The sequence below is a fragment of the Momordica charantia genome (assembly GCF_013281855.1).
Source record: "Momordica charantia cultivar OHB3-1 chromosome 8 unlocalized genomic scaffold, Mcharantia_2.0 BLBB01000008.1, whole genome shotgun sequence".
Lineage (NCBI taxonomy): Eukaryota > Viridiplantae > Streptophyta > Magnoliopsida > Cucurbitales > Cucurbitaceae > Momordica > Momordica charantia.
In genome coordinates, this window is record NW_028275166.1 from 32,405,644 (window position 1) to 32,428,184 (window position 22,541).

The 22,541-nt window shown below is 32.0% G+C and overlaps 1 protein-coding gene across 1 annotated transcript; it reads left to right on the forward strand.

The window, feature by feature from the left end:
• Positions 1-349: 349 nt before the first annotated feature.
• On the forward strand, positions 350-8,394 carry LOC111018787 (putative disease resistance protein At4g27220). The gene is given in 9 exon segments (XM_022295029.2): positions 350-516; positions 637-3,547; positions 4,356-4,874; positions 4,989-5,122; positions 5,124-5,833; positions 6,531-6,642; positions 6,721-6,827; positions 7,367-7,458; positions 7,530-8,394. Coding segments are annotated over 5 exon segments (4,146 nt in total). The 5' UTR covers positions 350-516; positions 637-778; the 3' UTR covers positions 6,545-6,642; positions 6,721-6,827; positions 7,367-7,458; positions 7,530-8,394.
• The last annotated feature ends 14,147 nt before the right edge of the window (positions 8,395-22,541 follow it).

The following is a 22,541-nucleotide window of genomic DNA, read 5'->3' on the forward strand; positions in this document are numbered from 1 at the left end:
TCGGAAGTATATCAGAATTATATCGGATATACATTAGATATATATAGATTTGATGTATATCATATACAAATTTACATCATATGTATATCATATATAGATTTGATGTATGATATCATATATCATAAGGGTAAAATTAGAATAATAAAAATTCCGAAATAAAAATTTCAAATATTTTGCTATATTTAAAATTTCGAAAAGCTGGTGACATTTTTTTAAATATATAAAATATTTTTGCTACCCACTACAATTACCCTATTTTAATCCTACCCACAATCATTGTAAACGTATATGCCTAAATTTTTCTAAGTGACTTTTTTTTTTCCTCAAGTATGTTTGAGTTTGTAACTTTACAAGCCATGTGGGGTTTTGGGTTTTCTTCTTCAATTATTGAATTTTGTGGTCTCTCTACTTTTTTCCATCTACTGAAAGGATTCCCATTATCATGTTCTTATCTTCATTTTTCTCTGCGCGATCTCTTCACCACAGAGTTCATACTGTTACCAAGTTTACAATCAGGTAAAATTTTTCATCCCTTCGCCACTTCCATCTTTACAGTATTTTCTTATCCATTTCTTTTCCACTCTATTTTTCATCGGTTTCTTGTATATCTTGGTCTCATTGTCATTTCTATTGCAGTTGTTTGTTCCTGTGTTAGACTTCTACTGTGCAACAACTGCTTCGGTCTTCGCCAGAATTTCACTTCAGATTAATTTGTTTTGGATTTTTGGCTTTTAAATAATATTTTGTGGGTTTTCTCTTCCAAGATCAAGTTCGTGCCATGGAAATTCTTTCTTCAATCATTGGAAAATTTGTCGAATTAACTGTTGAGCCCATTGTACGTGAACTTTGTTATCCATGTATGATGAGCAGAAACATTGAAAAACTCAAAAACCAAGTTGAAATGCTGAAGGAAACTAGAGATTCAGTGCGACATATGGTCGATGCTGCAACAAGAAATGTAGAAGACATAAAACCTGCTGTTCTAAAATGGTTGGGGGAAGTCGATGACATCATTAAGAAATCCGAGGAGGTTGTCAATGCAAGCCAACAAGTTAGATTATGCTCGAATTTGGTCCAACGACACAAGTTAAGTAAAAAAGCAAAGAAAATGGCTGAAGAGCTTCGTGGGATGAAAGAAGAAGCTGGAAGTTTCAATAATGGAGTCTCCTATAATGCACATGTCCCTCTCGAGAATCCATGGACAAAAATACCAGATTTTCTGTACTTTGAATCAAGAAAGTGGACTATGAAACAAATCACGGATGCTCTCTCAGACAATAATGTCAACATGATTGGAGTGTATGGGATGGGGGGCGTTGGCAAAACGATGCTGGTAAAAGAAATTTCAAAAACAGTTATGGAAAAAAAATTGTTGGCTCAGGTGATAACATTAACGGTCAGTCAGACGCAAGATTTGAAAAACATTCAAGGACAAATAGCTAACACGTTAGATTTGAAGTTCGATCAAGAAACTGTATTGGGAAGAGCACTTAAACTACACAAGAGGTTGAAGATGGAAAACAATATCCTGATTGTATTTGATGATATTTGGGAGCATATTGATTTGGAAACAATAGGAATCCCACTTGTTGCAGATCACACAGGATGCAAGCTCTTATTTACCTGCAGGGACAAACATGTACTCTCTAATGAGATGTGCATTAATAAAATTTTTGAGATAGAAGTTCTAGGAGAAGACGAGTCATGAAATTTATTTAAGAAAATAGTTGGCGAAATTGTTGAAACGTGTGATTTGAAACCTATAGGGATTCAGATAGTGAAGGAATGTGCACATTTACCCATTGCTATTACTACTGTTGCTAAGGCCTTACGAAATAAACCTTCAACCCCCATTTGGAAAGATGCTTTAGATCAACTAAAAAATCCTGTGACGGTAAATATTAGAGAAATGGACAAGAAAGTGTATTCATCGCTGAAATTAAGTTACAACTACTTACAAAACAAAGAGGTCAAATTACTATTTTTGCTTTGTAGTATATTTCCAGAAGATTTTCTCATTAAGGTTGAAGACTTGCATGTATTCGCTGTGGGCATGGGTTTACTGCATGGTGTCGACACAGTGGCACAAGGACGATGTAGGGTAACAAAATTGGTTGATGATCTTATATCTTCTTTGCTTTTGCAATATGAAGGTGGGGACACTTACGTGAAAATGCATGATCTAGTTCGTGATGTAGCCATATTAATTGCATCGGATGATGATCAAATTCGTACATTGAACTACGTTAATAGATCGAAAGAATGGAAAGAAGAGAAAATATCAGGTAATCATACCGCAGTGTATTTAGATGTTAAAGGTTTGCATAGTCTTCCTCAGAAGTTAATGTTACCAAAAGTCCAATTATTAATGTTACGAGGAGCAGTGTTCGAGGAACGACACGAGTTGGCACCAACTTTTTTCGAAGAAATGAAAGAGGTCAAAGGTTTAGAATTGAATCGGATGAAAGTTTCTGAATCGCCACCATCGCTTTACTCCTTTGCAAATGTTCGATTATTACATTTGATTGATTGTGAATTAGGGAACATAGACATGATTGGTGAGTTAAAAAGACTTGAAATCCTCAGTTTTAAAGGATCTAACATCATCCAAATTCCTTTGGAGATAAGTCAACTAACTCAACTGAAAGTGTTTGATTTATCATCTTGTAATCGACTAGAAGTAATTCCACCAAATATTCTTTCAAGGTTGACAAAGCTAGAAGAGTTATATTTGGAAACTTTTGGCAGATGGGAAGGAGAAGAATTGAACAAAAAAAGAAAGAATGCTAGTCTATCTGAGCTCAAGTACTTGCCACACCTTTGTAGATTAAATTTATGGATTCAAGATGAAAAAATTATGCCAAAACAATTGTTTTCGACAGAGTTGAATTTAGAAAAGTTCAACATTGCTATCGGTATTGAATCTAGGATGGTTATGCACAAAGGGTTCTCTAGAACGTTGTATCTGAAGATGGAATCAGGAAGTTGTTTGGATGATTGGATAGAAATACTGCTAAAGAGGTGTGAAGAGCTGCAATTAGTAGGATCAATTGGTGCAAGAGTTCTAACCTTTGAGTTAGTTGAAAATGAGTGTTCACATTTGAAGCATCTCCACCTTTTTAAAAATCGAGAATTTCAACATTTAATCCACCAACAGAACAAGCCTTTACGAAAAACTTTATCCAATTTGGAGGACCTACAACTTCGCTGTTTGGAGAATTTGGAAAGTATAATTGATGGGCATGGGCATGTCACAGAACTTGCTTTCAACAAGTTGAGGAGTGTAGATGTGGAGTATTGTCATAAAATGGGAACTCTGTTTTACAACTGCATGGTGGATGACATTTTGAATCTTGAAGACATTTTTATTTATGGGTGTGAGATGTTGGAATATTTGATCACTGTGACGATGGAAAGCAAAGAGACAACCGCCACTATTGAGTTTCCGCACTTGAAATCTTTAGAGCTACGTTTCGTACAACGGGTTCGAGGTTTCTGCTCCAAAATGGATCAAATTGGCAATGAGAGTTCATTCTTCAGTGAAGAGGTAACTTCCTTAAATTTCAATATCATATTCACAATACACCTCACTTTTTCTTCTTACTGTTGTTTCTTCTCTTATAAGGGGCTCTGCCTCTGCATTTTTTTTTTTTTAAATTTTGGTACTTATTGTTTTTCCAAGTTTCAATTTGGTTCCAATGATTATAAAAATTTTAATTTTTTATCTAACAGTTAGTTGGTTTCACTTAAAAAAAGTATTATATAGTTGTATTAGAATTTAGAGTTGAGTAAAAAATATAATATAAAAGAATATACTAATTTTTTGAGTGGGTGAAACATAATTTATAGACCATATATGAGATTTAACCAAATCCTAAGGTTAAATTAGAATTAAAGATCAAATTAAAACTTCTAAAACTATAAAGACTAAATAGAAACTATATTGACTAATTGAGTTAGAAAAAAATTGAAACTATATCCCTAATCATAGGGACCAAAATTAGAATTTAACCTTAAATTTCTTCACTTACATTTTTTACCTTATTGTTGATGCAGTTAATTTTTAAAATTGTAATTATGAAAATTAATTTTCTTTTTATTTATGTTTGATTTCATCTCCAAAATAGTGATGGGTAAATAATATTGGGTGTTGTGATGAAACTAATAAAGATAAAATATTTTTAGTATTTTCGCAAGGGAACTATTCTTTTGACGATTTTTCAATTTGTTCCGGTAATTTTAAATGACTATTAAGTTTATGTTCTTCATAACATGCTTTTATATGAGTACAATAAACAACGATGACAGTGATGGTTGTCGTAGCTAAATTGTCAAATTATATATGTAAATTGTAGGTATTGATTCCTAATTTGAGGGATTTGACAATTACAAGGGCGGACAATTTGAAGATGATATGGCACAACGTACTCGTTCCTAATTCATTTTCCAAACTCGAAACGGTACAAATTGAGTCATGCAATAATATTGAAAAAGTTTTCCCTCCAAATATAATGAGCGTACTATCCTGCCTTAAATCCTTAACCATTCGGGATTGTAAATTATTGAAATGTATATTTGAAGTGCAAGAGGCCAATACGAGAGAAAAAAGTATTGATTTGCTCTCAAATTTGAGGGATTTGATATTATATAATTTGCCAAGCCTAGAGTATGTATGGAGCAAGGATTCTTGTGAGCTATTGATTTTTGAAAATATAAAAGTCTTGTCCATTGAAGAATGTCACAAGCTTCAAAGAGCATATCCAATCAAATTTCTTAAGCAACAAGAATACCTACGGATAGATTTCAACCAATTGAAAGAGACTCTTGAGAAGGCAAAACTATCAGTACATTCAAATCAATTTCCGACTTTCCAGGTAATTATAATTTTTTGCAACATCATATTGAATATTTTGTTAATTAAATTTTTGCCTCTCATCTGCTTAGAAACAGATTTCAAGTTTGATAGTTTTATTTTTCTAAATGGTCAGGCTGGGACTACACAATTACAAGATGGTTTGGAATTGTTTTCGAAGCTGAAATCTCTGGAACTATATGGTTCTTTTGAGTACAACTCAACTCATTTGCCAATAGAAATTGTACAAGTACTACACAATCTTGAAAGCAGGAAGGATGTTTATTAAAGAAATATTCCCAAATGAGAGATTGATGAACAATACAAGATTTGAGCCTTTGGAATTGGTTCTATCCAAATTGCCCAAGCTTATGCATTTCTGGAAGGATGAGCTCGAGAGCAGTTCATCACTTCGAAAGTTGCATCGCTTAAGCATATCAGGATGTGGAATATTGGATATGTTAGTGCCGGCGTCAATGTCTTTTGCAAACTTGTCCATGCTTGAGGTGAATAAATGTCATAGACTGACTCATTTGCTAAATTCTTCGGTGGCAAGAACCTTGGTGCATCTTGAATTGTTGTATTTAGGAGAATGCAAAAGGATGACGACTGTAATTGCAAGAGAAGCTGTTGAAGAAGGAAATGATGAAATTGTTTTTGACAAATTACAAACTTTAGAACTTGGGGATTTGTCCAAATTGACCAGCTTTCATTCTGGGAAATGCACCATCAGATTTCCATGCTTGAGAATAGTAAATATTAAGAGTTGTCCTGAAATGAAAGCCTTTTCTCCTGGAATCACAAGCACGCCTAACTTACAAGTTGGAGATATTAACATTGAAGGTTCTTTTAGCCGGCATGGATCACGTTCAAATGGGCATGTAAAGACAGAAGTTGTCGAAGATATCAATGGTATTATCCGACAAGTTTGGGAGGACGATTATGACGATGAGATTCAATATCTGTTTACGGAAATTAAAGGTTAGTACCTCTTCCACTATTTCCATGGATAATAAAGTGATTTTCAATTATGACTTCCATCAAAACTGTTGATTTTTTGTTGTTGCACTAATTAATATGTGTCGGTGTGATTGTTTGTGAACTTATTTATATGCAGAATTTGGAGGAACACCGATATCTGTGCTGAAAAATAGTAATTTGTAATTTTCAAATATGCTAGAAACTTTTAGAGTTATCCACACGAATAGTTATCTATTGATTTATCTAGAAGTTTGTAAATAAATAGGTAAACAAAATACTCTAGAACCATCTAGCTTTTTTACTAGGTTTTAAGGAATTCTCCTTTGGATCATAAGAATAAATTAATATGTATTTAGAGAACTCGTTGCTAGAATTCACCTGAGTCCTCTCAAACTCCTATAAATGGAGGTGTTATCTCTCCATACTTGTCTCTTCATTCTAAATAATCCCCTGCTTTCTTTCATTGCCTCCAACAATTTGATCATCCTGTTGAGGAATAAGAATGATGTGAATCATTGTCCATTAATATTATGATTTCATCCATAACGAAGGGTTAGACACTTGGAAACCTCATTTTTCTGACATGTTAATTTTGGTATATTTGCATCTTTCGAGTTATATTAGTCGTTGTCCATTGCATGTTTAGCGACGATAATGGATATTTAATGAGATTGTTGTTAAACTACATAATCTGCAGGTTTTAGTTCTTAATTGGAGAAAATGGATGATTAGAAAAACAGACTTTCTTTGGAAGATTATAAGCCACTATTATGAGATTGATCTCACGTTCCTTCGCCAAACTCAAAAAGGTATATGATTATTGTACAACCTTTTTTCTTCAAATATGTTAAAATCTTAAACATGGCAAATTTGTAATTTGTTACAAGGAATTCGTACATGGTATGGAAAAGCTGAAGGCATGCATGGAGCAAAGATTGCAATGGATTGAAGGAGATTTTTTTGGGGATAGAAAGGCCAGAAGAGTCCTCAAAAGGTAATTTCTACTGATCAACATCAACTTTACAGTATATTTTTATTTTTTTTATAAATAAATTGTTTGAAATTTATAGTATATTATTAATAAATTATTTGTCAGTATGATTTCTAAAGAATTATCTTTGAGATTTGTTTATATAATTTCTTGAAAAGGTTAAGGCTCTATAGGGTAGTACTTGAAATTAATGGGAAATTCAACTTTGTAGTGACAATTATTGGAGACTTGCCCATACTCACAAGCTTTCATTCTTTGAACTACAGGATTAGATTTTCATGTTTTGATTGTTTAGTTATTCATATTGTCCTAAAATATATATATATTTTTTTTACTCTCAAGGTTTGAAAACAGAGAAAATTATATTTATTATCTTGGTCAACAAGTTTGGGAGAATGATTATGATTCAAGTAATTATAGTTTGTTTATACAATAGATAAGTTGGCTAATGTTAACTAATATTACTAATGACATGAAAACCAAAAAGATTACAGTTTTTTAATATATTTTTACAAATTCATGTGTTTTTGTTTGTTTGGCAGAAGATGAAGGACAACCAATTGCAATGTCCATAACATCCAGATCAAAAATTAAATGGATCATTCATCATTTTAAGAATTTATACACAATAGAGGTGAGTCACACTTGAAATCCCCTGTATATGTGTTGAGATGTGTACGTCTTAATTTTTCTGTCAATTTGAAGGGAAAATGGCAAAAGCTGATGGATGGTTGAAAAATTGGGGGGCTATAATATTGCAGAATTGGGGAAGATGTTGGATAATTCATTTGGGGTGATTGAAGATTTACTCTTATTAATTTCTTGTTCTACCTATCATCTCATCAACCGCATTCCAATACTCATTGCAATGCGGAAAACTTGGACTTGGACCATTTTATGATTCATTACCCTTTGGCTTTCACTTCCACTATTTGGCATCTTCTATTTCTATTTCAATCCTTCCCCATTGAAGATTTTTCTAGACAAGTGCACCCGAGGATTTTCTTATGGTATAATAATGCCTTTGGATATATTCTTTGAACCATGGTGGGAGAGGAACAACCGTCTTTTTTGGATGTCTCCAGATAAACCAGCCATCTTTGGGGAGACATTAAAAACGGCAGCTTCTTTGTGGTCATGAAAATCACGTTATTTTTATAATTATGATATCTCAATCATTTACCTTTATTGGAGAGCTTTAATCTAGCTTCCTCTCTTTTGTGGATATACCTTCTTTTGTCTTTTTTATCGGAAAAAAAAAAGTGCATTCCAATATTAAGTTCAAGATGGCAGATGTATACCTATATTGTTAATTAAAATGGAACAACCAGAAGTTATCTGTAAATTCTGGGATGTTTTGTACTATCATGGACAAAACCAAAGAGTTTTTATTACATATATATGTACATTTCGGGCAAGAACATTAGTGCAACTTGAAATTTTGGTTTTGGAAGCATTCTCATGGTGTAAACTATGTAGATATTGAGAAAATTATCCTGAAATGAAGGATAAAGCAAACCTTATTTTGCTTTTGCTTTACTGATGATATGTATTATGTGTATTGATGTGATTTTGGTTGTGAATGTGTTGTTAATGCAGAATTTGGAGGAAAATTAACCAACCTGATCATATATATCCTTCTTCACATGTATTCAGGAATTCAAATATTCGTTGAACTCATTCTGCAGAAGCTTTGTAGTTTGTTGATACAACACACCACTCTCTCTTTTAGTATATTTGATCTCTCACAATTTGCTAAACATTTCCAATATCTCATCCCACACTTGGGGGCATTTCTAATACATAAACGAACCAGGGCAGTTTCCAAATTAGTTTTTTTTTTTTTAATTGCTCTCCTTCACTTTTTCTTGTTGGACAGGAAGATCTTCCCATCACGTAAAGTTCAAAACTCACGGAGAAGCGAATTGAAAAACTGGCATCAAATTCCTAGAACTTATGTTCACTTCATAAGTTTATCAACCTTACAAAAGCTAACGTATATATAACTCGTTCCTTCAAATTTCAATTTTATGTCTAATGACTAATAGATCCTTATTATCAATTTCATCGTTCTAATATTGCTTACGTGTCCTGTTATCTTTATTATTTGAAGATTGACATGACAGAGATAAATATTAAATGACACGGTCGTGGAGAACCTCCAAATTTAATAATTGAGGGAGAAAAATAAGTAGGAGGAGAAATATATATATATATATATATATTTTTTTTAATACAAGGAGAAAGTTTGTTTATACAAACCCAATCACGTCTTTTATTTATTTTATTTTTATATTTCATTCTCATCTTTTCATATATATATATACATATTCATAAGCTCAGCTTTTCATTTATCATTTCTTCGCCAAAATGGGTGGGCACCTCCCTTATTCTTTTTCTTTCTTCATTATTATTATTATTTTATGTTTAAAAAATCAATAATAATAAGTTATCAAATATTTAATAGTGCGGATGACCAAATTTGTCGAGGAGCCTAGTATTTTCCTATTTTAATCCATATTTGTTCTCGTGCTTTATTTACATAAATATAAAAAGAATGTTTCAAGTAGAAAAGAAATATTTTTTAAACCATTGCTTTTAAAGATTCCTAAATGGAGTTATTGTTAAGGTGAAAATTTTTCTTAAATGGTGAGAATAGCTCTGATATTATTAAATAGTTAGAATCACCATTTATTTATCAAATAACTTCACAAATTCAAAACTTCAACTTATTACTCTTCGACAAACAGAAGAAGATTATTGAAGGGATGGATGGACAAGAAAGTTCTCACTTAAAGAGAAATGATATTTTGATCAAGAAATTAAGAGATACAATCGAACAAAACCCATTATAGAATTAGCACAAAAGTAAAATTGTTAATTTTAAACCTAAAATAAAAAAATCAGTTACTAATTCAGAACAAAATTCAAAGCTAAATATATTTTATAGTCCAGTTTGAGAATTTGTTCAAGTTAATCCTTATCGATTAAAAAGTTTCATTTTAATAATTTATTTTTCAATACTTTTCAATTTAGTCCTTCGGTAAATGTTAGAATTGACTGTTGATAAACTTATAATGACATAATATTTAATGAATAAGTGGAAATTTAGAGAAGAAAAACGGTCATCAACCAGAAAACTTGAAATTTCAACTAATTGATTAGAAATTTAGATGAGGAAGTAGAAACTTTTCTTTCTTATTAGATTATATGTTTTGAACTCTTCTAAATTTTTACCGATTCACTAAGTATTATGTCATATAAGTTTAATATGAGTCCATTTTAACATTTACCGATAATGAAGGGTCAAATTTAAAAGTATTAAAACAAAGGAAAAATTTAAACTTTTTAAATAATAAGGACTAAAATTAAAAAAAATTATATATATCGAAACACTAAAGACTAAAGCCTAAAATTTGGCAAAATTTAACAATAGCAGGTTAAGCCATGAATATAATGCAAAAAATGGAGCTTTTAATTAGTTATTTGAAAAGAAAAAGAAAAAGAAGTTCGGAGATAGTTTTGCCTCATTGAAGAACACACTTGTTTTGTCTATTTTTGGATCGAATACCCTTTTTGAATTTGTTGGATTCCGATATCATATTAATCTCAAAATCAATTTTCAAAAAAATGAGGAATTTCCTCTGGAAAGGTTCTCAGCAACACTCCTCATCTCACCTTATAAGATTTCTTTTGACATTAGGCGGTATCGCAATCATTAAATATCGAGGATAATCGATATTTAATGATTGCGATACCGAACAGGTTAATTCCCATTTCGATTGTTAAATGTTGGGATATAATGGAGACAAAATAATTATTAAAAGTTATTTGGCCAAAATCACACCTAAAGCCCATAGTTTGTCTTTGTTTTCATTAGGTTTAATGACCTAATATTAAAACACATGATGTTGGTTTTATGCTACTTCAGCCGTGAGTGATAGAAACCAAAAAAATAAGAAGGTGGCGGCAGTGGTGTGTTGTTGGCAGAGAAGAGAAAGGAGAACAAGGGTTTTGTAGTGCATTGTCGGTAGCCCGTTTTCCCAAGGTTAGTGAGGTTTTTCATTCTGTATTCCTAAGTAGCTATTGTCGTAGTGCTTAGAAGCTAGGTGACCATTGTTGTGGCATCTAGAGAGAGCTTTGTAGAGCGTTTGTGAGGTCCATTGTATTTATCCCAAAATCATAGTACAACCCGTTGTTGCGGAAGACTGGACGTAGCCCATAGTTAGGGTGAACCAGTATAAATTCTCTGTGTCGTTTTCTGTGCTTTTCCCTATATTTGCATATTGTGGTTGTGTTTAGATATTTTCTGTGGAAGGGGAAATTATACAGGATAGTTAATTTCCCAACAAGTGGTATCAGAGCGTAGGTTGCAGAGTCATGAGAGACAAATATCAAGCACATCATTACTATGAAGGGGTTCTGAAGTTCAGTGGAGAGAATTTCAGTTTTTGGAAGATGCAAGTAAAGGATCTTCTTACGTGCAAGAAGATACACAAGACTTTGGGGGAGAGACCAACGGATATGACAGACAAAGCTTGGAATGAGATGGATGAGCAGGCCGTTGCAAATATCAGAATGACACTATCAATGGGGGTATGTAGTCTCGTGGCGAAAGAGACGACTGCAAAAGAGTTGTTGAAGGCCTTGCAAGACAGGTATGAAAAATCTTCTGCCAATACAAAAATATTTCTATGGACGAAGTATTTTAACATCCACATGGAGGAGGGAACCTCAGTGAATTCCCACATTAATAAGCTCACCGATATCTTGAACAAATTAGAAGGGATGAGTGTCAAGATTGAGGAGGAGGTGAAAGCTATGAGGTTGTTGACGTCTTTGCCTGACAGTTGGGAGACGATGAAGACCGCGGTGTTGAATTCGCTAGGAGAAAATAGCTTGAAATTTTCAGCTATTTGTGATGCCGCCTTATCTGAGGAAGCCCGAAGAAAATTAGGGAAAATGTCTACAATTACTTCAGGGGCAGAAAATGGGGTTGAATCAGCTTTGGTAGCTCAGTTTAAGGGGAATGGCAAGATGAAGTACAACGGGAAGCAGCAACATAGGAATAATAGGGGTAGTGGAAATTCCAGTGGAGAAGTTGAATGTTTTTACTGCCATAAGAAGGGCCACTTCAAGAAACATTGCAGGAAGCTTAAAGAGGATTAGGAAAATGAGGACACTCTAAATTATGTGTCAACGGAGGTGTTAGCTTGTATTGAAGGTAACACAACACCTGTAGACCGGTCATCAGAGTGGGTAGTGGACAGTGCAGCTTCGGTGCATGTAGCTTCAGACAGGAGTTGGTTTCACGTCCTTTACTGCAGGAAATCATGGTGTGGTGAAGATGGGAAATGGGAGACTCTCCAAGATCAGAGGAATTGGGGATGTTCGTTTGAGGACTGGCAATGAGACCGAGTTAATATTGCATGATGTGAGGTATGTACCCAGTTTCAGGATGAATTTGATATCAGCGGGAAAGCTGGATGATGAAGGCTACAGAAGTGAGTTTGCAGAGAATAGATGGAAACTCATGGGGGGGTCCGAGATAGTGGTTGTTGGCCACAAAAAAGCTTCAGTGTATGTGTTGAGGTTTGGTGTTGCCAGAGAATCATAGAGACAGATTATACACAGGGCTGCAGATAGTTCAGGGGGAGACTTGAAAGAACTAGCAGCATTGACAGTCGGAATAGATCAGGAGAATCTGCCATCAGTTCAAGTACAACAGCTGGGAAGTAGAGGAAAGCGAAATGGGAACATCTCAGTGAGGTGTTCAACAGACTGTCAGTTTCGAGCCCCAGGTGTCAGATGGATTAGCGAGCTGATGAAGTCGCATAGGCGAAAGGGTGCATTCAGAAAGACTACAGTTGGTGCTGAGGTCAAGGGTGAAGTCTCTAGGGTGGCAACAGACTTGGGTTGGAGTGCCAAGTCATCAGTGAAAAAGCTTTCCTTCAAGAGTCGTTGGGTGCGAGTGAAGAAGGAAGCGTCGGAGACCACTTAGTTCGAGTGGGAGCACGTGGCTGTGTCTCTATCGTCTGGGAGACAAGACTACGTAGGATTGCTCAGTCTCAGAGCAATCACAGATGGAGCCTTGGTTGGTACCAAGAAGATTTTAGAAACTGTTGGTGCAGTGGGAGTTGAGCCTTGGTTGGTGCCAAGAAGACGTTGATCAGTTAGAAGTTGTTGGTGCAGTCAGAATTGAGTCATGAGGGATATTGTTGTTGCGTTGGGAGACGAAATTGCTATTTTGTCTCCAAGTAGGAGATTGTTGGGATATAATGGAGACAAAATAATTATTAAAACTTATTGGGCCAAAATCACACCTAAAGCCCATAGTTTGTCTTTGTTTTCATTAGGTTTAATGACCTAATATTAAAACACATGACGTTGGTTTTATGCTACTTCAGCCGTGAGTGATAGAAACCAAAAAAATAAGAAGGTGGCGGTAGTGGTGTGTTGTTGGCAGAGAAGAGAAAGGAGAACAAGGGTTTTGTAGTGCGTTGTCGGCAACCCGTTTTCCCAAGATTAGTGAGGTTTTTCATTCTGTATTCCTAAGTAGCTATTGTCGTAGTGCTTAGAAGCTAGGTGGCCATTGTTGTGGCACCTAGAGAGAGTTTTGTAGAGCGTTTGTGAGGTCCATTGTTTTTATCCCAAAATCATAGTAGAACTCGGAAGACTGGACGTAGGCCATAGTTGGGGTGAACCAATATAAATTCTCTGTGTCTTTTTCTGTGCTTTTCCCTATATTTGCATATTGTGGTTGTGTTTGGATATTTTATGTGGAAGGGAAAATTATACAAGATAGTTAATTTCCCAACATTAAATCATGTCCTCTCCAAATATCGACTGATTGCATACTTTTGCTCGACTAACAAATGTACATGCATGGGTGTGATTTTGTTGTGAATTTATTAATGCAGAATTTGGAGGAAAACCAACCTCATCAACTTTCTTCACTTGCTGAGGAATTCAAATCAGATTGACCACTTATTATTTTATGATTCCATTCATGATGAAGCTAAGGTCGGACACTTTAAACCAGCTCCTATGTTTTGAGATGTCTACAAGTCTTAATATAGACACAAAACATGAGGGGAAAATGAGTACAAATCCTTCCAAGTACACAAAATATTAGTTGTTTTCTCTCGATGTTTACTAAAATTACCAAAGATCTTCTAGTTCTAGGAGGAAATTGTTTCATTATTTTTGAAAGAGTACAACAACTTTTACTTTTTATGTTATTGTGTATTAGTTTTTTTTAGTGTAACTGTTAACTAAGGACGATTGTTTGACATGAAGGATTCTCGATCGCTGTTGGAGCTTGGAGTTGTAAGCAAAGCACACCTGATTTGCCAAGTACTGAAAATATTAAATTCTATGGTGGCTACGGCTATGATTAATTGGCATCCAGCATTTAATTTGTTTGCACAACAGGTTAGTACCTATTTCAATTGCTAATAAACTTCTCAAATATTAATTTGATCACCAAAATTGCAGATTTATTCTTGTACTGATGTATGTGTTGGTGTCATTTTTTTTTAATTATGAATATACATTTATGCAGAATTTGGAGGAAAACCAATCTGATCCTTCTTATTCACATGCTGGGGAACAAGAATCATATTGACCACAGTAAACAAATTATTTTATGATTCCATCCACAATGAAGTTGAGGCATGTCCATAATAAAACTAGTGGTTTAGGCAAGCTAGCTTATGGAAATGCAGAATTTGTATTGTATCTCAATAAATTTTAATTTTAGTGTAAATTTTCTCAATAAACTGATATTGCATTATCATGGCTTTACCTACATATTTGAGAATGAAGGGTTTTTTTCTCTTAAGATTGTAACACGCCTCATTTAAAATTTGAAAACCTTTGGTTGTATCGAGACAATAATTATTGTTTCTTTTATTTCATTGGGTCACTAATTATTGTTTCTTTTATTTTATTTCAAGTTTTTTCTATCAAATAGGCAGGGGAGGTTGAGGAGGGACATCTAATACCTAAACGAACAATGGCAGCTTGCAAATTCATTTTTATTTTAAATTTTATGGCTAATTTAAATATGTATACGGACTTCGAGTATCTAAGAAGCACAGATACAGATACGAGATGTTGTTGTACGACATTTGTTATTTGTTATTAAAAATAAAAAAATATATAAAAAGAATAAAAACTAAAATAATATTAAATTGAATTTGAAAGGATGGATTTATAGATGAAGGTAGAAAATAGAAAAATTATATTTTTTTTAAATATAAAATATTTGTTTTTAATTTCTCTTAAAATCTTTCTCTCACTCCCGTATTTATCTCTTTCTCTCTCCCCACTCTCTCAGTTTTACGTAATTCTCCATCTCTCCCAACATATCTCCCCCTCTCTCACATTCTCCCTTTTCCCGACAATTTTTCTTCCCCTCTCTCAAATCTCTTTCCCCACATTCTCTCCCGTCACAATCCTCCTTCTTCCCCACCAATTTCTCACTCCCCCTCATTCTTTAATTCTTCCTCAAAATTCTCTCAAAGGGATGAAACACAGAAGAGAAAAAAGAGAAAAAATACGTGGAGATTTTTACCGAAATTTCTTTCTTTATTATCTCCTCCATTGGTATACTGTTAAGCCCCCACTCATTTTTTTTTATTCAACTCAACATCCATTGGGGGAGGTATCTCCATACACAGAGAAAAACATAGGTCTCTAACAATTTGGTGAGGGAGGCTTACTGTAATACAGAAGAATTCTCTCCAAAATCTCTTATCATCCCTTTCAAGATAATCTTCATTTTTTTTTCTCCTGGGAGACTTTCTTCCTCAAAATTCTGTCCCAACTTTCTTCCTACAACAGAGGGAGAAACACACAAAGGATGGATGTCTTAGTAGATTTCTCTAGAACATCAAAATCTCTCGACTCACATTCTCTACAAAAAAATCTCCAATTTTTACCAGGTGCATCATCTTCTCTTTAAAATTCCTCTCTCATCATCTATCACAGAATAATCTCCAAAGAATTATTTTGAAATTCTCTCTTTTCTCTACCGCCTCAAATACAATGAACATTTACAGAAAGGTTTGAGATTATCTTCCCTGTTATTTTATTTATTCATTCATTATTATTTTAAATTGAAATAAGAGACTGTCATTTTGTTGCACTTTATTTTGTGGGTATATATTCTAGGGATTTATTGCGTCTTCTCCATTTGAGAAATTGAAACAATTTGATGTAACTTCATTTAATTATAATTATTAGATAACATGGAAGATCTAATTTATGTTTGTGTTAATTATTATTTTTATAGGAATTAAAATCACGATGTTATACAATTTATTGTTATATATATTTTTATATTCCTTACCTCCATGAAACTTCATGTATTTAAATATAAAATAAAAAATAAAAAATAAAAAATTAATCAATTACAATTTTTTCCCTATAATTTCAAAATAAATTATGGATTTTTTTGTTAAAATCTCATAAATACATGAAATTCCTCCAAATAATTAATTTTATAAAATTCCGAAAACCAATTTCTTAACTAACACAACAAAAATTAAATGGAAATTAGTAGGGTTCTCTTGTGGATCTTTAGAGAATTCACAAATACATGAAATCTCTCCGGAGCAAGGTAGTGTTTTCTTTGGGTTCTTTCTATAAATTCTATAAATACATGAAATTTACCTTTTAAAATGAATTTAACCACTTTCAAGTTTTCTAAAAAATAAAAGAAAGACCGTGTTCTCTTTTTGGAATTGGTTAAATTCCTTAAACACACTAAATTTTTCTCAAAGATAAATTTTCCATATTTTGAGTGACATTTATGTCACCCATAATTATTAACCCACATTTTATTTCTAAGATGTGGATTAATAAATATGAGACTAAAAAATAAAATAATGTAATCGTTTTCACGGTTGTTGTAGGGTGTTAATACCTTCTCTACACCAAGTTGACTCCCGAACATACCAATTTTCTTTAATTTCTTCTTATTGGGTGACGTGTCACACTGACACGATGACACGTTATTTTCTATAAATTTAGGACACGGAGATGACAAGGACAAATTTATTAAAATATACAAGCTTTTTTGGAAGAAAATTCAAAATCAATAAGCTTTTTTCTGACATGTTAATTTTGGTATATTTGCATCTTTCGTGTTACACGTAGTTGTCCATTAAAAAATGCATGTTTAGCGAGGATAATAGATGGTTATTGATTGTTGTTAACTACAATCTGCAGGTTTCAGTTCTTAATTTGAAAAAATTGATAATTAGAAGAACAGACTTTTGTTTTTTGGAAGATGATATTGATTTCTTTAGAATTATCTTTAAGATTTGTTTTATTATAATTTCTTAGAAAGGTTAATAAGGCTCTATTGGGTACTTGAAATTATTGAGAAATTCAACTTTGTAGTGACAATAGGAGACTTGCCCATACTCGCAAGCTTTCATTCTTGGAGTACTCACAAAAAAAAAAAGCTTTCATTCTTGGAACTGCAGGATTAGATTTTCATGTTTGGATTGTTTTGTTATTCAAATTGTTCTAAAATAATTTTTTTTTCTCTCAAGGTTCGAAAAGTATGAAAATAACAATTATTGTCGTGGTCAACAAGTTTGGGAGAATGATTATGATTCCAAGTATTTATAGTTTGTTTATACTATAGATAATTTCGCTATTCCAAATGATATTACCAATGACATGAAAACAAAATTGCAGTTTTTGTTTTTAATATTTTTATAAGTTTGATGTGCTTTGTTTGGCAGAAGATGAAGGACCAATTACATTTTCCATAACATGCAGATCAAAAAATTAAATTGGATGATTCATCATTTTAAAAATTTATACACAATAAAGTTTATAGTTTGTTTAATTTAATTTTCTTCAACAGGATGACTACTATAATTCTAACGGTAAGAAGAGCCTCGATATTTTTGTCTTGATAATTTTTCTAAACTGATGTTGCATTCTGTGGTTTGAGCTATGCACATATTGAGAATTGTTCTGGAATGAAGGATTTTTTCACTTGAAATTTGTAAGCATGACATCTAAATTGCATACTTTTGGTTTAGTGATATATGTATATGTATTGTTGTGATTTTGCTGTGGATTGATGTATTAATTCATAATTTTGAGGAAAACCAAGTTGATGATCTTTCTTCACATGCTGAGGAAAATTCAAACCAGATTGATCATTCATTATTTAATATTCATTGCAATGCGGAAACCTTGGTCTTGGACTTGGACAATTTGATGATTCATTGCCCTTTGGCTTTCACTTGCACTATTTGGAATCTATTTCTATTTCAATCCTTCCACATCTCCCTCTGATGCTTCCAGCCCACATTGAAGACTTTCTAGAAGAGTGCATAAGAATTTTCTTATGGTATAATGCGGTTGGATCTATTCTTCGGCGGAACATAGGATTGGAGAGGAATGACCGTATCTTTTCAGATATCTTTAGATCAGTTAGCCACTTTTGGAAGATATTAAAACGGCAACTTCTTCTTAGTCTTCAAAATCATGCTATTTTTGTAATTAATTTTATGATATCTCCATCATTTCTCTTAATTGGAGAACTTTCATCTAGCTCTCTTCTTTGTATGTTTCACTCACATAAAAGTTATTTTTATCCAGAAAAGTGCATTCCAATAGTTTAATAAAATTGAAAAAGTGATATATTTTATTAATAAAATTGAAAATTCTAAAAGAATAAGAACACAATGTCGGACACTAAGATATACACTTAACCTTAAAAGAAGAAGAAAAAAAAAAAGAGATGGTAACTAATCTACAAATTGAGTTTGAGTAAGAACAGTAGTGTGTTCTTAGTTTGACCATCACACACAACCCAAACAATTTTGATTCCACAGTGCCAAAGCAGCCGATTTGATGTTTAGCTTTGAGATCATCGAGCATAGAATGTTGTGCAGGAACTTTTGGTTTCTCTTCTTCCTTAAACGAGAACAGCAAGATCAATTGATGCTCAGATTTCTTCTTCTTCATCTTCTTATCACCACAGTTGGGTTTTGGAGGCTCAAGTTTCAGTCCCACATTTTCAATCTCTTGGAACATTGATGTCTGATTTTGGTTCAATTCAATCGCTCCCCATCTCTTTTTAACAAAAGAAGCGATCAATTGATCTCTCCCAAAGCATACAATCCTCAGTTTCTCCCTTCTTTCCTCATGCTTCAGAAGAAGTTCTTTGACGAAAGATGTCAGTACCTCAATCTCCGTTTCTTGATTCGTCATTGAACCACAAGAATCTCCTTCTTCCTTCTTCTCGTGGAGGTTTTCGATGTTGTCTAGGGGCTGTAGAAACTAAGGAAGCCAAGATATTTGGGGAAGAAAGGAGAGGATCAAAGTGAGTATTTATTCATATTTTTTTAACTACAACTAATAGGAACAGGAATAGAATTTTTTTTTTTTTGGTTACGCAATTATCCAATGGTTCACGATTGCAAAAGTATACCTATGTTTAAAAGAAAAATAGAACAACCAAAAGTTATCTGTAATTTCTTGGATGTTTGTACTATGGTGGGAAAACCAAAGAGTTTATATATATATATATATATTTTTTTTTTTTTTTTGAAGTTTTACAATTTTAAAAACATATATGAAGTACTAAAGTTTGTTGTTAACTATTTTATGTTGTTTTAAAAAGTTGTTTTTGAAATATTATCGCAAATAAAAAAAACAAAAAAAACTAATAGGATGTACATTAAAGATTTCAAGAAAATTTTCAAATTTCTGCTTCATCGACAAATATAAATCGCCCAATTGTAATTATAATACATCTACGGTCAAAATTTGAGTGATCTTAGATAGGTTCTTCTTTTTGTTGTATATTTACCTCTTCAAATAGAAAAGTTTCAACTTTCAAGAATAAGATTTCAAGAAAATTTTAATTTAGTGTGATTCCCTTTAATTTTATAATATACATATTATTATAAGTGAAATAAGAATAATAAAATACATCAAGTACAAATTATTATTATTAGCTGCAGGTTTGGAATTTTAAAATTATATAAAAGACAAATAAGTTTAAAAATAATTCTCAACTATTCTCACTTCTTAATATAGTAAAAATAAACATAAACTATATAATTAATTAATCAAGTTTTAAAAGTTAGATTAATGGTATTATTAAAATTATTAATTGAACTTGATCCACTTCAAAATATTCCAATTTGAGATTGAACTATATCAGCAAAAACTTACACATTATCTTAACAAATTTGTTAGTTAAAAAAAATTATGTTTAAAATTTGATAATAAAAAATGGTTTGTATTATTCAATTACTGTTTTATTAAAATAATATAATATAATACTTCGGCAAGGTACAAAATTCTTCCCTCTTTTTTCATGATTAAACTACTCTTAAGCTATAATCTCTATATTTTGACAAGAACAATAGTTTGTCGATCCTGATTATTTCAGCACTTATTTTCATGCTGATTACCATTAATTAAAATTTAATACTTCATTATCTTTTTGAAAAACAAAACAGAAAAACTATACATACATAATATATATATATATATATATGTTTTTAATTATTGGTTCCTCTTTATTTAACAAACACACGCTTTGATACCTTTCTTTTTGCTAAAATACACAATTTGCTAAATATAATATTGGCTAACATCTTCTCCAACTTTTTCGTATTTGTACCTTAAACCTCATTCTTTATCATTTTTAGGCAATTAGGACAAAAAGATAGTTTTCAAAGATTTTGAGTGACTTTAAATCCTAACAAATTTAAATGGATTCACTGTTTGGTATCACATAAAAATTCGACAACATCAGCATAGCATAACGTAATTATAAAATAATTTGAAACAAATGGATAGAGTAGGTATATGAAAGTTTCTAAATTTAGATTTGAGAAACGCAAAAAAAAAAAAAAAAAAAAATTGTAAGTAATCTGTAAATTGGTGGGTTGATGTATTTAATTATTTTGTCCTCACACAAACCAAAGAAGTTTTGTTCCACAGAGCCAAAGCAACTGATTTTATCTGAGCTTTTATAGCCTGTTTTGCATTAATCTTTCGTTTTTCTTCTTCCTTATTCTTCTTCCCACCAAAACTGTTTTGTTTTTTAATGATCTCTTCCGACGACATTGGTCTTTGGTTTTGCTTCATTTCAATGGTTTTTTTTCTCATGTCAGCAAAAGCAGCCATTAATTGATCTCTCTCGCAACGCAAAATCCTCAACTTCTCCCTCCTCTCTTCAAGTTTCACATGAAGTTCCTTGATCACAGATTCTAGTATCTCGATCTCCGCTCCCTGATTTGCCATTCAACCACAAAAGTCTCGTCCCTGCTCCGTTCTTCTTTCTCCGACTTCGATTCAGAAATCTGAGGAAGAAAATTGAGGGAAGAAGATGATGATCAAAATGGAGAAAAAGAATGTTGAATTTTAAAGGAGGGGAGAAAATAGAGAATGATAAATAGGATTTCATATACAAACCTAATAACCTATTTATACTATTCAATTAATATAATCTAAATTAAATTTATTCAAATGTAATAGGAATATAAGAAATCTAATTCAAATAATATAATCTAAATTAAATTAATTCAAATAATATCTTATTCAAATTTAATTATAATTCAAATAACATTATCTAATAATATTTTCTAAAGGAAGAGAATTTATTCATATTTTTTAAATTAGATAAGGAATAGGAATAGGATTTGTTTTCTTGTATTACACAATAATATGCAATTATTCAATAATAGGATAATTATATAATCTTTCCTACAAAAGAAAAACGATGAATTTCACCTTTTTTTAGTATGGCTTTATTTTGTTGGATGACAATAATTAATAAATAATAATAAATTGAAATAAGTTCGAATTTAAATTAATATCTTTTATTAAAATAACAATCATTGGTCATTTTTTTAAGCTAGAAGGACCAATCTAAAAAAAAAGGTGTCCATTAGGACCTTAACTAATCAATTTTTTCATAGTTGGATATTTTAGATGCCATTTGATAATTATACTTTTTTTTTATAATTTTATTAGTAAATTTTTTACTTTTTAAAAGAAATAAATAAACTTTTTTTTAATTTGATGTATTTGAAAACTACGTAGAAAAGCAAAGAAACGTTTCTAAGTTTAGTTTTCTTTTCAAGTCAATCGAAAATCGAAATGGTTATGAAATGAAAACTTAATTATTGAATTTTATATAATATTTTCATAATTTATATGATAGTTTTCAAAGTTTCTTGTATAAAATTTTGGAGTGTGATTCCTAGGATAAGAAGAAATTGGTTTAACAATTTAATTTTCTTACATTAAGGAGTGTTTGGTGGTAATGGTCGTATGAGTGATTTTAACAAAGAAAAAAAAAAGGATTTTGTTATAATTGTTTTTCCAAAATTACTTGATACCTTAGAAATCAATTAAAGTAATTTTAAACTTTCATAAAATCAATTTTCTAATTTACCAAACATGATCAATGAAAATGGAGGTGATTTTTACAATGACAAAAGTGATTTTAATCATGTCAAAATACTCTCAAGCATACCCTAATACTATTTGTGGGTCCTATTGGTTGAGACACATAGTTATCATTTTAAATTAAATACTTAGTTAATAGTTATGGATAATTTTTTTTATTTTTTTTAAGTTCACACCGATCTTGAGTAGGAGATCAAACCATAACCTTTAAGGTGGTGATATGATAGACAGGGTATTAAATATGGGTCGATA